The 15,715-nt window shown below is 43.4% G+C and overlaps 1 protein-coding gene across 10 annotated transcripts in view; it reads right to left on the reverse strand.

Moving 5' to 3' along the window:
* The window catches only part of VPS53 (VPS53 subunit of GARP complex), a 139,781-nt gene that overhangs the window by 106,123 nt on the left and 17,943 nt on the right, over window positions 1-15,715 (reverse strand). For 9 of the 10 annotated variants that reach the window (XR_009537732.1, XR_009537731.1, XR_009537729.1 and 6 more), the window contains exon 5: window positions 208-294. Coding sequence is in view for 1 of the 10 variants with exons in the window: in XM_060135395.1 (XP_059991378.1) it covers window positions 208-294 (87 nt within the window). In the remaining 9 variants the exon portion in view is untranslated. Of the gene's footprint in view, window positions 1-207; window positions 295-14,894; window positions 14,991-15,715 lie in introns of those variants that run through there. The other variant, XR_009537737.1, reaches the window with a different exon arrangement.

Consider the following 15,715-nt stretch of genomic DNA (forward strand, 5'->3'; position numbering starts at 1 on the left):
GGGCTGCAAATACAGGGCAGCAGAGACAGTGAGTCACTGCATGTCTAGCGGCACCTCCTGAATGGACGTCGTCCCAGGGCCAGCACTGGAGACGTGGGCGCTGTGCTTGGCAGGAAGAGGGAGAACAAGTCTATTGACTAGTGTGACTGGACGAGAAGCCAACTTCCTCTTCCGGCGCAAAAATGTCCAGAAGAGACCGGAACTCACCATTTGCTCCGATTTTTCTGCTTTGTCCTTGATGTCTTTGATTTTCCCAAAGAGTTGCTGAATCGCTTTCTGGGCCTCTTCAAGTGCCTAGAATAAGAGCATAAATGAAAAACAAGGCAGCACCGGTCCCTACGCTGTGATCAAGTGCAGCCTCAGAAGAAAATGCCTGAAGCTCTCTTGCTTCACTGCACTTGCACTGACAATTTTACCAGACCTGAGGCCGAAGCAGCAGAGGCAGAGGGAGTCCACCATTTGGATACAGGCAAATAAACACTCAGAGCTCTTGCCAAGTGGCATCATAAAGTTTTAATTTAAAAACTAAACTATTTCCCTCTGTATCAGTGATTACTACACATAATTACTACACATATTTCCCTCTGTATCAGTGATTACTACACTGATGACATCACTGTCATCAGTGATGACAACGAATAAATAAGACATGCACATCTGTGTGTATATGTGTGTGTGTGTGTGTGTGTGTGTGCGCGCGCACGTATGCAGTAACCTTCAAAACCCTGAAGAGAGACATAGGTGGCTCAAAGTTGGGGGTAGGGGAAGCTTTGGGTTTTGAGAGTTCCAGAAGATGATGCCATCAAAAAAAAAAAAAAGTCACGGCTGCGCATGGGGACTCCAAAACCATGGGCAGACCTTAACGACATCTGTAAGTACCCCACTTGGAAACCAATGAAATGAAGTTAGAAAGGAATACTTACACCTAACGGTGAGCTAAATGTTTCCACTGAAATAAAAACCAACAAAGATGGATGCCACCCATTAAAAGCATTACAACCCACAGTGGTAATTGCGTGAGTCTGGGAAGCAGTGTTAGGGGAGGGGAGAGGGCGCTCAGCCGCACACATGAAGAACACATGTACTGGTGAAAGAGGCAGCAGCCAAAAGAACTCCCACTTTATTTCATTGAACGCACTTTATTTTGGATTTAAGAGTGGCCTGGGGACTTCCCGGACGGTCCAGTGGTTAAGACTTCACCTTCCAATGCAGGGGATGTGGGTTCGATCCCTGGTCAGGACACTAAGATCCCATATGCCTCGCGGCCAAAAAAGCGAAAACACAAAACAGAAGCAATAGTGCAACAAATTCAGTAAAGACTTTAAAAATGGTCCACATCAAAAATATAATAAATAATAATTTAAAAAAAAAAAAAAGAGTGGCCTGCCCTAACATGGCTTCCCGAACCCTTTGTAAATGTAATGACAAGGCCAGCATCGCCCTAGAGCTGTGTGTGGCCATCTGTGCCTGCAGGGGGGAAACAGCCTCCCTGAGGACACCCTGACAGAGGAAAGAGGACAGTAAAGCTGTGACGTGGGGAGAAAGTCAAAAGCCCTGACAGAGGTATTTGAACCTCCGCCTTCAGTAGAACCCAGCAGAAGAGCTACCTCTAGACTATGAACTAACACGTTTTCTTTATGGCTGAAAAACATGCTCAAAAAGCAAACTTAAGTCTGCTTCCACTGCAGGAAGTTCCTTCCTTGTTGGAAGGAGGGATTGTATCTCCCTGTCTTTCCCAGGTTTCCGGGAGGCCCACTTCTCCTGATGCTGGGACTCCTTCCTTCCCCTGCAGCTCCTCGCCCTGTGTGTGGCTCAGTCCCAGACAGAGCTCTCTTCTGACCTTCTTCATCTCTGGGATCTGCAGGGGTTTCACGCCTGGGGACAAGGATACCGAGCTTCTGCGTGTGACTATGTTATGGCTTCCTTTACCCGTTTGTTGCCAAGTCTGAGGTGATGCTAGTCGAATAAACAGCGGCTCACACCACCTCCTGGGACAGGCAGGGAGTGGGCGTTTGCTCTGCTGGATCGCTTCACTTATATCTACCAAGGCTGGGGAGCAAAGAAGCTTTTATACTTGTCATTTCTGTTGCCTGGACAGAGGTATTTTAATCATCAGAAGGTATGGTCTTAGAACAACAGTTGGCATTGCTATCAGAGACCAAAATCCGTAACTCGGGAAGTTTTACCTGAAGAGTAGTAACCAATCAAAAGGGGCGATGGAATGGAATTGGGCCTCACTGAGCAGCCCCTCTCAAACCCATTCCCTCCCAAGAGGGTGCCTCACTCAGCAGCTGCTTCCTCTCTGCTTCCTACCATCCTGCCTCCCTCACTCCCAGATTCAGCACCCCCAAAACAGTTGTGGTGCAGTGAGAAATCCCTCCACTTTCCAGCCAGAAGGCAGGAGTTTGAGGCCTGTCTCTGCTGTCACATACCAGCAGGGCAACCTCTCTAGGGATCAGTTTCCTCATCTGCAAAGTGGTGACGATGCCACCTACTTCAGGTGTTGTTGGGAAGACTCAATGACATAATAGGTGTTGAAAGCTACACAGATATTAGGTCTATTTCCAGGGCTTTTGACCAGCCTGGGCAAATGCATGTTTGCACCTAGGGATACATACATATATATCAAGTGGAGATATCAAGATGGACATATGAGTCTGGAGCTTGGAAGAGAGAAATTGAAATTCAGAAGTCATCAGCTTATAGATGACACTTAAGTCTGTAGGACTAAAAATCACCTAGGAAGAGGGTACAGACAGAAGAGAAAAGAAGAGAAGAGAAGATGGCCCAGGGCTGAGCCCTTGGACACTCCAATGTTCAGCAGTCTAAGAGAAAAAAGGAGGGAGGAAAGATGCAAGAGAAAAACCACCAGTGACAGGAGAGAAAATCAGGGACTATGGTGTCACAGAAGCCAAACAAAAGTGTTGGAAGGAAGAGGAAAAGAGTGATTATGTCTTACATTGTTGAAAATTCACGTAAGATTAGGACAGAGGATGACCACCAAACTGGACACCAGGGAAGTCACTGATGACCTTGACAAGAATGATTCCAGTGGAGACAGTGCGTGTGAGAGCAGGGGCCAGCAAACGATGGCCTCGGGGCCAAGCCCAGTGTGCCACCTGTTTCTGTAAACAATGACAGCTTGGATCACACAATCCCGTTCATTTAGGAACTGTCTGTGGCCACTTGCTCCACGTAACAGCAGGGATGGGTAGTTGCCAGAGACCAGATGGCATATAAAATCTAAAATACTTACTACCTGGTCCTTAATAGAAAATGCTTGCTGACTCCTGGTATAGACTATTTTTTCAAGAAGCTTTTATTGTGAGAAGACAAGAGAGTAAACAAGAAGAGGAGAAATTGATTGGGGGGTAGGGGGTGGGTAATGGGACAATTTTGGAAGAGAAGGACTTTTTTGTAATGTTCTTGAATTGTTTACTGTTTAAGTACCAGCTCTCTAACGGGGCTGTAAGTACCCTTTAGAGTGTGGCCCAAGGATATGAATGGCACTCTTAAATCCCCTATGGTTCAGGCAATTGCCCATTCTGGTGGCCAGAATGACAGGCCCAGCTGATAAGTACTGTCTCAGTATAATCACCACTAGCTCCTTCTCACTCCAAAAGTGACTCTGATGATAAATCATACGATCACTTCAACTACAGCATCTAACCAAAGCTGGAGCACAGCTGGAACTCGACAAATATGTGCCAACAGATTAAAAACATCGTGGGGGGGCTTCCCTGGTGGCGCAGTGGTTGAGAGTCTGCCTGCCGATGCAGGGGACAAGGGTTCGTGCCCCGGTCCGGGAAGATCCCACATGCCGCGGAGTGGCTGGGCCCGTGAGCCATGGCCGCTGAGCCTGCGCGTCCGGAGCCTGTGCTCCGCAACCGGAGAGGCCACAACAGTAAGAGGCCCGCGTACCGCAAAAAACAAAACAAAACAAAACAAAACATCGTGGGGCACTTCTCAGAAGAGTAGCAGTGCTGAGGCTACTGTTCTGGATGAGGTAGGATGACACCCATGGCTTTCCCTAACTCCAGGCACAACTGTAAGCAGTGGTTCAAAAACACAGCATCACACTTTCTGCAACTGTTACCTGTTTGGCTCATGTGGAATCTAAGGCTCCTGATGCTGCCAGGGGTGAGTAAATTCTAACCCCCCGGAACCTTCTAAAACATGTTGCCTCGTGGCACGGGAAAGCACTACAGAGGCCCTTGCCGGCAACTGCGCACCTTCTGGGGCACAGCTTGCATGAAATTCTGTGATCTTGCTGGTCATGTCATGGTATAAGGATGTGCTGATGGGATTGTAGCCATCATGTTCTGGCCAAACATTCTAAGACACATGACATTCAGCTAAGAAAGGCAAAAAGGGCCAGTTCTATACTTAGATCTCAGGGCTGAAGAAGTTTCCACGATCCTTTCTCAGAGAAAGGGTTTCTATCGCTATTTTTCTCTTACTCTCCATCTGGCATCCTACCAGAGTTGTCTCTGCTCAAGGTACCACTTTTTTCTTTCAGCAAACAAGTGAGACTCACACAATCTTACATTTCACAGTCTTAAAGAAAGACAAACTGTCTGCCAGATTTTTTTTTTCAGGCTGGAATACTTTCACTTGTTATAACAATGCACTGAAGTCGAGGAAATTTAATATAATTCACTTTCCAGAGTCAAAAAGGTTCTTCTGAAGCATTCATTCCGTCAGCAAGTCCATTCTCAACACACACCCTAATATTTGATATCTAATGTCTAAAAATCAATCACACAGGAAGAGGAGTGTTTTGTAATTGGAAAGATCGTAAGACCTATAAAAGGTTAAGATTTTATTTTTAAGTAACACTAAAATACTTCTATACCTAGCTAATCAGAAAATGTGCTGAAAGAAAGATTCTGGCACTGTCCCTAGACACTCTTTAAAATAAAATGTGGCTACTTTTCCATTCCAGGCTGTATGTGGATTAAAAACAGAACTAATCACCCAAAAATGTCTGCTTTCAACCCACCCTTACCGGAGTTTCTGAATCGAGCACTGGAGCGTGGCTGCAGCCTGCATGCGAGGGTGCTATTAGGAGGCAGTGGTCGTCCTCTTTACTAACTCAAATCCTGCAATCATGGGATGCAAGGCGACCCACCGAGCTGACCCAGAAGACTCAGCAGAACCAATTATGCTATCTCTGTATTTTTGTGCATCACTAACTGTAACCATTCTTCTTAATTTTCCTTGCCTCCTGAAGTAGACTCTGAACAGGCTACCAAAGCCACACTAGGTCACGTGCGCAGAAGATAAGCAGCATGGAACCTGGCACAGACCCCACTGCTTTCTTCTTCTTTCATCTCTTTTTTCTTCCCAGCACTGTGTCAGCCACCTGTGTAGATAGAGCGGATCCGAGCCAATGGAAATGCCTTGAGAAATTAACATCCCCTCTGGCTCTTAGATGCATCAAACTTTGCAGTTTGCTCTATGAGAGAATTATATTGCCTTTATCCTGTGAGTCCACGGGCAGCCTTTAAGAGATTTAAAACTGAGATCCCATTTGCTGCCACTACAGGAAGGAGGAAGAGGCTGATCATTTTCAGAACTAATATGGCATTCTGCTCTTTGAAAAAAAATAAGGTGCTAATATTCAAGGTTACTGGGAAGAAAACGATATTTTCCCACTTATTCTGCTATCATTTCTGTGGTCCAACTTTACATCTGTCTGCCGGTTCCCTTCTATTATTTGGAAAAACAATGTACTGTTTTAGTAAAAAGCAGGGGTTTTTTGAATCAGCAGACTGGGATTCAAATGCCGGCCTTGCCACTTACTGTGTGATCTCTGGTAAGCCAGTTAACCTCTAGGAGGCGCAGACTCATCATTTCTAGAACAGGGACAATAGTCCCAACCCAGAGACTTGTTAGGAAAACAGGGCTTAGCAGTAAACACCTTGGGTACTGTTTACTCAGTACTGCCTTCCTCCGGGGAGTCTTCCTCTCACTGTGTTCTGAGTCGCTGTCCCAGAGGCAGTCCAGGCCTAAGCTGGGCCACCTGGAGCTTTTCTGTGATTTTCCAGAATGAATTGGGAAACAAAGTTTCTCTCTCTCTGGTGGTGGCATCCCCACGATGTGAAATTAGGTTAGATAGTAGCTGGTCTCCAGGTAGAGACAGTGAAGCCGACTCCCAGAGAGACACAGACAGGAAGACCCAGAGCTGTATTCCAGGGCCACCTTCCGCTGTTTGAAAAGCCCAGTTGAGAAACTACTCTTTCACAGACTGACTGTTCAAAACAAGACACAAGAGGCTTCCAAGTAATCCCCCTTTTGCCTAAGCCAGTTTGAGCTGGGGTTTTGTCTTCTGCAGTCGAGAGAATCCTGACAGAGGATGCAGCTCATAGAAGGGGTTTACTAAATGGTAATTATTATTCCCAGATCTCCCAGATAGAGTGTGACATTTCAGATGAGACTGTCCCTCTAAGAACCAAAGGTTGTCGATCCGTATTTCAGAGCTTTGCAAATAGGCTGGTTAAGTTCAACATCGGCAGGCACACACACAAGAGTGGCTCATGGATCGGAGGGTGGTCTCCTTGAACCATGTTGTAAATGAGCCATTCTCCAGGGGAAAAAAAGTTTCAATCTTTTGTTCACCCCGTCAACAAAAAGTGAGTGCCTACTATATGCACTAAGCTAGATACGGAGAGAAAAAGATTGCAGATGGGGACACATCTTTAAAGAGCTTGTGAGGGATACGTAAGAAACAAATAACTAGAAGATGAGAATGATAGAAAGAAGTATGAATGCCAGGATCATTTGGAAAGCAAAGGACTCCGCAAAAATGTTGCTGAGGGCGACCACATCTGATGAGCCCTGAACAAAGTGCCCTGTGACATCCACTAAAGGCAGACACCTACGGGTAAGTAGCCTCTATTTATGGAATGTCCCTTCTTTTGACACTACTGGCTAGCCTGGTACCACTGAGAGCTGTTGCTATGGAAACAAGGCATCCCCGGCTAGAGCAGAGGTGCTTTAAGAACTCTCAGCGATAAAAACAACGCAGCCCATTCCCCACAATGGTGCTAAACAGGAGCAGAGGCTCCAGGGATCTCACCGCCATGGACGGCTGCATGTGCACAGCATCACGCTTCTCTGTGTCCTTGAACACACTAGGTACCTTCCAGGCCTGGCAGCCCCGGTCAAATGCCAGACGGGCACCCATCAGAGGCAAAGCATTGGTGCTAACGTTAATTCCTCCTTAGCCCATTCAGAAACCTTGAGTATAAAGGGGCTTTATTTAAAGCACAGATTTCTTTCCAAGTTTGTGAACCAAAAGAATATAAAGGGCAAAAGGAGTAATTTTCACCTTATTTGTTAAAATGCTCTGTTCCACCTGTTACTTTAATTTACGATGTCTGCAAACCACATCCACTGAAAATGTGAACCAAAGAGTTCATTTTTATTGTTTTTAGGAAACAAGCCAGAAATTAAAATTGTAAGACAGGGCTGGGACACAAATTCAGCAGTACCCAAACAAGACTAAACATTTAGATTTTAAAGTTCTGCTTATTCCTGTTATCACCTGTAACTTAAAATCTGTTCCTCCTGAAATAGCGGGGAGGGGGGAATGCACTCAAGCACAGCCTCCTTTGATGAAATGCAACCCCTGAGGATGAGCGCATTTAAAGCAACAACTCCAAATGGAGCTGGACAAGGAAAAATTCAAGCAAGAGTCTCAGTTGCTTTGCTGAATAGAAGGTACAGAAATGCAATACTGTAGAAGATGGGGGCACATTTAAAGGAACAATCTGCCTGAGTTTAACAAAGGACTATCTCCCGCAAATAGCTAGGACTTCCCAGCTGCCACTGCAGTCACACAGTAACTCTCATCTGTGTTACGGGTTTTGATTCAGGGCTTCATCTGGGGTTGACTTCTGGATGCTCCTTCAGCTGCTTTGCAGAGACACCTCCTGTGCCAAAGCCCTTTAGGCTACGGCCCGCCTTGGGGTTTCATCTGGATGACTTTCTCTTCCTGTTTCACTTCCCTTCAGGATCGGGTCCCATGTGTTCAGGACCACAGGTGCTCAGTTCTCTCCTTCCCTCCTGGAGTTCCTCTCTTCATGCTGAGAGGGGCCCAGCTGGTTAAGGAGGCCACAGTCACTGTCATTGTTTGGATTCCCTTGTGAACCAGTTAACTTTCCAGGTTCTGCAGTGGAAAAAAAGTGGCTCCCAAATCTGCTTTTAAAGTTTGTCCCTGTTTCAAAAGAGAATTTGGTATACACAGGTAAGGCCAGATCAGAAAATCTGGACCTGTGATTAGCTCACCCAGTGTAATTTGGGGCAAGTCACAGAACCTGTGTGAGCCTGTTCCTACATCTGTAAAATTGGGAGAATAACATCTATGTGGCCTAATTCACATCTTTGTGAGGATTAAGTAATCGATGCAACAATGTTTTGCAGAACGTAAGATAAACATGTTTATTTGCTTTTTTGGTTTTGTTTTGTTTTGGGGGGGTTTTTTTTTTTGGCTGCACCTCACGGCTCATGGGATCTTAGTTCCCTGACCAGGGATCAAACAGGGGCCCTGGCAGTGAAAGTGCTGAGTGCTAACCACTGGACCACCAGGGCATTCCCCAAGATAAACATATTTATATTGTAATAAAACATAAGCACTATATATTAAGACAAACAAATCAAAATGTACCTTTTGCCTAAGCAACTCAAAATGTGTCTTTGCTTATAGTGAATCTATCAAGAATGACACATTAGTCTTCCAGCAGTACCTTCTTCATTCTAGAGATCTGGGTAATTACAGGGCTGACAAGTGTATTGGAACTGGACCACAAGATGCTAATCCAGAAACCAAAATCTCCAAATATCAGAATCTCCAAGTATTCGATGAAAAAAAAAAAGTATAGCACTTGGCTTCGCATAAATGGTATTATATGAATAATAGTTGGCTCTCTGTCCCTACTGTTCTCATGTGACTGAGAACAAGAAGAGTTCAGAAGTATGACAAGAAGACAAGGGTGAGTAACTAGGTCGGAGATGGGGTAAAGACCCTTCAATTCACCTCTTCTGTTTTATAGAAGATGGTATTTGGACCATCAGATTTACCTATCTTTAAGTATATCTGTAGAAGAAACATCCCCCTTCTGGTTGGGGGCCATTATGAGAGTGACACTCATGTAGTTTGCCCAACATGCAAATTCTAGGTGTCACATACAATGCCTAGAGGTGAACACAGCATCTGCTCAGAGGGTCCACAATGTACCATGGAAACAAAAATCAGAAATCCTGGCATGTGATCCAATGCTATCTGAATGACCGTAAGTGTCTTGTATATTTTAGAGCTTTGATTTAGACAACTATAGAACACCAAACCAAAACAGACTAAAAAGGCATTATCTCTGGTTTGGCAAAACTAATCTCCTTCCAGAGGAGACCTTAGAGTCCAAATTAGAGTGAAGGACATTTTACAGCTATGTTACAGACTCCTGAAAATAGGGATTTATGAATGGAAATGTTGACAGAACCACCACAGAACTGAATTCACGCTGCTCTAAATTCTGTGAACCATGGATGAGAGAAGGGAGAGAAAAAAGGAGGTCAAGTTCTTACATGAAGTAACATAGTTTCAAATTCCCATCCATTGTTCAAACACACCTGGATGACTTCCCCTGTCAAGGATCTAAAACCCAGAAAGCTTCACCTTGTCAGCAGCAATACTGCAATTTTTCTCACGGGCAAACTCAAACTAAGGGTGGAATTTTCCTTCCATCACTAACAACCAGCAGTCAAAAGCAAGAGTAACCTGGGTAACAGCCAGAGCAGCTACAGTCGTGATGAATAGCACTTTCCTCTTTAGATGCAGAGACTGCAGTTTAAACTTGTGACTGCCCTTAACACGGGAACAAGCAGATGGCAAAAGTTATGCTTGACCTTCTTTGTTGGCTCCTGTAGAGTGCCAATGTACATGGAGATGGCTCAGAAGAATAATACACTTCAGTGTTCCTCCTTGGCAATACTATTTTCCTAAAACCATTTTCAATAATCATGTTGCACACAAGTGGGATTTGATGTGTTTCTAAGGTCAGGAAGGAAATAGTCCAAATGCTGGACATGCTAACTAAAAGAAATCATCATGGTAGTTTTCTTTTTCAGAGAAGGCAGCAGTATTATTATTAGGTACTGAACACAAAAACTTAAGCCTGTAACTAATCTGAAACACATCGTCTGTATGGATTAAATGAAGACAAAACAGGCTTGTCTAGAGGAAGAATATATTAAAGTTCAGAAAAATATGGAAAAAAGTCTCCATTTCCATTTAATGTGAAGGAGATTAAATATTGAAATGATTAAAAATTACCATATGATCCAGCCATTCCACACCCTAGGTATATACTGAAAGGAACTGAAAGCAGGGACTCAGATATTTGTATGTCAGTGTTCATTATGGCATTGCTCACGTCCATGAACACATGAATGGATAAACAAAATGTGGTATACACACGCAATGGAGTATTATTACTCAGTTGTGAAAAAGGAATGAAGTTTTTGAACAGGAATGAAAATCCCAGATACACATAACCAGGACAATACACCGTGACTCAGCAGGTATTTAAGGTGGGTTAAATATTAAAAACAAAACAAAACTAAGCTAATCATCAAATGGAAAAACCATATGCTCCTATCAGAAGAAGATGGAAAGGCATATGATAAAATTCAACATCTCTTTTCTGGCAAACAGGCTTAGTGAACCAAGGTCATGAGGATAAGTCCTTAATAGAGAATTTGGAAACGAGAGACCTTCACACTTGGTGTCAGCTCTAGAGGAGAAGGGTCTTGGCTCTGTTCATTGCATTATCGCCAGTGCCTAGAAGAGAGCCCAGCATGGAGAAAGCACTGACTTTCTGTAGGAGCGAATGAACAAATACACTAATTAGAGTCACTAAAATCAAGAACGAACTGCCTGCCATTCCTACGTATTGAACACTGAAATATTATTCAGAAAGAGTATTTCTAAAAATTTTTATCTCAGGATCCCTTGATACTTTTGGAAATTACTGAGGGCCCCAAAGAGATTTTATGTGAGTTATAGCTATACCATATTGGAAATTAAAACTGAGAAGTTAAAAAAAATTTATCTATTAATCCATTTAAAAATAACAATAATAAACCCATTACATGTTAACACAAATAACATGTTTTTATGAAAAATAACTCTATTTCCTCCAAACAAATTTCTTGAGAGAGCGGCATCGTCTCTGTGACTTTGCAAATATCTTTAGTGTCTGCTTTAATAGACGCCACCTGGACTCTCATATATGCTTCTGTATTGAATCTGTTGTGATAAGTTGTTTTAGTTGAAAAACATGATGAAAATCTGGCTTCACACAGATTTGCAGTTAGAAAAGAAAGAAATATTTTAATATCCTTTTCAGGTACTTACTGATAATCCTTTTTGAAACTACATCAAAACTTGGAAAGTGGGAGATTCTTTTTAAAATTTTTTAATCAAACTATAGTTGGTTTACAATATTACATTAGTTTTAAATGTGTAACATAGTGATTCAGAAATTTTATAGATTATACTCCATAAAATTTATAATATTAGTTTCAAGTGTATAACATAGTGATTCAGAAATTTTATAGATTATATTCCACTAAAAGTTATTATAAAATATTGGCTACATTCCCTGTGCTGTACACTATATCCTTGTAGCTTATTTTACACATAGTAGTTTGTACCTCTTAATTCCTTACCCTTATTTTGCTCCTTCCCTTTCCCTCTCCCCACTGGTAACCACTCTGTGAGTCTGTTTCTGTTTCCTTATATTCAATCATTTTTTAGATTCCACATATAAGTAATAACACACAGTATTTGTATTTCTCTGACTTATTTCACTAAGTATAATATCCTCCAGGTCCATCTATGTTGTTGCAAACGGCAATTTTTCATTCTTTTTTCAGGACTAATATTCCATTCCATATATATATATATCACATCTTCTTTATCCATTCATCTGTCAATGGATACCTTATGTTGCTTCCATATCTTGGCTATTGTAAATAATGCAGCTATGAACATTGGGGTGCACGTATCTTTTCGAATTAGTGTTTTAATTTTCTTCGGATATATACCCAGGAGTGGAATTGCTGGATCATACGATAGTTCTACTTTAAGTTTTTTGAGGAAGAGTGCTAGATTCTTAAAGATTGGTTGCAATGTGGAATCTGAAATCTCATTACTGAACTTCTGATACTATGTTACATGAAAATCCACTGGTCAGTTGTGCTTTTGCCCAAGATGCAGAAAGCTCGAGTGTTGCTCTAACATTAACAATGAGAAAAAAAATAAACAGCAAAATCACAACATTTCTTGAACCCATCAGAGAGCTGAAGGCAACCAGGTCTCCTGAAATCCAAGAGATGGGGACACCCAAGAACTGTTTCATATGTGGCAGAGCCTAAGAGGAAGATGCAGATGCTATCCCAGCGGACAGGAAGGAATCAACTATGGTTTTTAACAAATTGCTAAGGGCCAAGTGTGGGGCTAGTGCAACAGCGTGGAACCTCTGGGAACTGCATAGTCAGCAGTTTGCACCCCTCTCGGGCTCGTTTCCAAGACCTGCACCGGGTGCTCGTGAGAAAACCTGCAGGCAGAGGGGGAGACCAGAAAGAGCCTCCCTTTGGGGTGCAGATGTGCAGGAAATTAACGGGCACTGTAGGAAAGGCTAGAAGCCTTGATAACCTTCACCCTTGCCTGAACCCACCTCTCTAAAGCCTTAAAACTCTGAGTGAGGGGCAGCCTGGCAAATGTCCGAGGTAAGTCTTAAGGACAGAACAAGAGAACAGAGCCTTTCACTACCTCTGATGCAACAATTCTGGGCCTCGGGTAAGCCGTGCTGCGACTTCCATTCACAAAGAACAGCACACCAGGGGACAGTAAGGAGGCTTTCAGAGGAAGGAAACCTACAGGTGCTTCAAAGCAGGGCGGTAGGGATGGAAAGGAGTGGAGCTGATGGAAAAGCCACCGGAACTTGAGAAATGCCTGGATGCACAGAATTAGGAACATGGATATTCCAATGGTTACCTCATAACCAGCAGCAGCAGTATTACGGCCATTTGCTAAACAGGACTGAGCCTGATGTTGTGCTTGGTGTTTTTAATTAGTTAACTCGAATCCCCACCTCCCTGAAGTAGGTATTATCATCTCCATGTCCCAGATGAAGAAACTGAGGTTCAAAGAAGTAATCTGTCCAAGGTCATACGGATAGAGAGAGTGGCAGGAGCCAAACTTTAAATACAAGGCTCAGGTTTTTTCATTTGACCAGGCTGCCATCTAATGTCACATTAGGGACAGTGTCCAATTCCCCCAATCCTTAGAGAATCCAAAAACAATGCTCAGTCCTGTACATAGAGGAGAGAGAAGATAGCTGTTTGGATTCCCTACAGATTGTCTAAAAATGAGAAACCTTAGAGGACAAGTGGCAGGAGGTTCTAATATGCAGCAGACATGTCCTTCTGCCTAAAAGCACTATACAGGCTCATGGGCAGTCAAAAAGATGAAGTACAGTGATACGACCGCACCTAGCCCCTGTAGTGCTCGATACTGGACATGCTATGAGTCCTTGCCTCAACTACAGCCAACAGTGCACTAGAAGCATGGGAAACTGAACACTCACTTGGATGCAACTTATCAAACAAAAGCAAGCCAGCCCTGACCTCTGCACCCGATGGAAGAAATCCTGGTTGGGGAATGGCGGAGAGTCCCAGTCAAAACCAGGGGCGCTGGCCCCTGCAAAAGACTCAACTACACCCTGACTTCAGCACTGCCCCACTGAATCACAAGGCGTGCTGCACTCCCAGGCCATTCTCACACCTTAGCGATTGCTGAAGTTCATTCAGTGCTGTCTGCAGTCTGAAAAATACAATTCAAAAAAAATCTAAAAGAAACCAAAAAATGCCTAACCATTCTCGGTCACAAATGGAAAAATTTGAGCCTACATTTTAAAAAGCTCACTTGCTTCAGATTTAGTATGTTTCAGTAGAAGGAAGCAAGTGACAGTTGTCTTTTTTTTTCCTCCCCAAACTATTTATGGTCCCTCTACTAGTTTAAAGTATTTTTTAAATTAAATTAAATTAATTTATTTAGTTGTGCCAGGTCTTAGTTGTGGCAGGCGGGCTCCTTAGTTGCAGCAGGTGGGCTCCATAGTTGTGGCTCGTCGGCTCCTTGGTTGTGGCATGCGAACTCTTAGTGGTGGCATGCATGTGGGATCTAGTTCCCTGACCAGGGATCGAACCTGGGCCCCTGCACTGGGAGCGCAAGGTCTTTACCACTGCGCTACCAGGGAAATCCTGGTCCCTTTACTACTAAGTGCCCTTTATTTTCTTCCATCGATGGGCTTCATTTTCCTCCCAAAGAAAAGATGAGAGAAAGGATATATTTGAAATGATGGAGGGGAAGATTCAAGCCGTCTTGCAAGAGAGCTGACAATTACAAAGTGATAATGCCACATGACGAAGATCGGTGCTGTACTGTGAAGTCCGTCTACCTAGTTCAGGGTCTTGGAGAGCACAGTTATTTTTGCTCTAAGGCCTGACTCAGATGATATACTAATTTTGAGGGTGAAAAGCAAAGAACACTTTCTCCTTGGAAGGCAACATGCTTTGCTGATTTAGTTAATAAATCTTTACGATATCTCTACGTAAAAGAGAAGAAGGCAAGTATGATTAGCCTCCTTTGCTGAGGAAAACGAAGAACATGGAAAAATTAAGAAACACAGCCTTGGACGGATACCGAAGACCGGAAAAACAATCCTTTGTCCCCTGGGCCTGGCACTTTGACTAAAATGAGGATAAGAAGAGAAAAATGAGAAGTCTCTAATAGCATGCCACGTGACTCTGAACCCATCCTGGTCAACCTTTTCATATGCAACTTGAATGAAGACATAGAAGGCCCATCTGGCAAATCCGCTCATGATAAATGGGAAGGTCATCAAGATTCCAGAAGGTCTCAACAGGCTGGAACAATCAGGCAGAACTGGCAAGATGAAACCAAGAGTGAGACACATAAAGTCCAGCACTTAATTTCAAAGAATCCCTTAAAAAAACAGAAGAGGGGAGAGTTTAAAAGCAGTTCGTATGAAAAAAATATTGCAGATATTGCAAACTGTTGGCCCACAGATGTGTTTTGTTTGGCCTTTGAAGTATTTGTGAAAAACGTTAAACCAACATTTAAAAATTGGGGAGAGTCACGTAAAAATCCAAATTTCCGGCTTCTCTTGAAAAACTGATAGATCTGGCAAACTCCATGTCTGTGCTTAGACATGACAACAGTGGGTGAGGAATGAGCTGTGGCTCTCTCCTTTAGACAGGGCATCCACTCCCACAATGGGTGCCCGCAGATGCGTCCTGACCTGCCAGAGCCAATTTAGGTAACTTTCTTAGCTCTGTGGGCATCTGTTTGCAACTCTTGACCTGGAAGTTTCAGATACCTGACAGCTCAGCAGAGGCCCACCGTGTGATACACCTGCCAAAAATGTCACCCAATCCATGGTAATGGAAGAACTGTGTCACAGACTCCTTAGAAAATCTAGAAAAATCAATGAGTCTTCTCTCCAGACATATGTCTATCCATATAAAAATTTACAATTAATTTCTGGGAGTTGAAAGACCCCCCTGAACTCCCAGTTCCCAAGTTAACAAGCCCACTCTAGAACAAGGAGGTAAACTGTCCCACTGT

The sequence above is a fragment of the Lagenorhynchus albirostris genome, chromosome 20 (assembly GCF_949774975.1).
Source record: "Lagenorhynchus albirostris chromosome 20, mLagAlb1.1, whole genome shotgun sequence".
Classification (NCBI taxonomy): Eukaryota; Metazoa; Chordata; class Mammalia; order Artiodactyla; family Delphinidae; genus Lagenorhynchus; species Lagenorhynchus albirostris.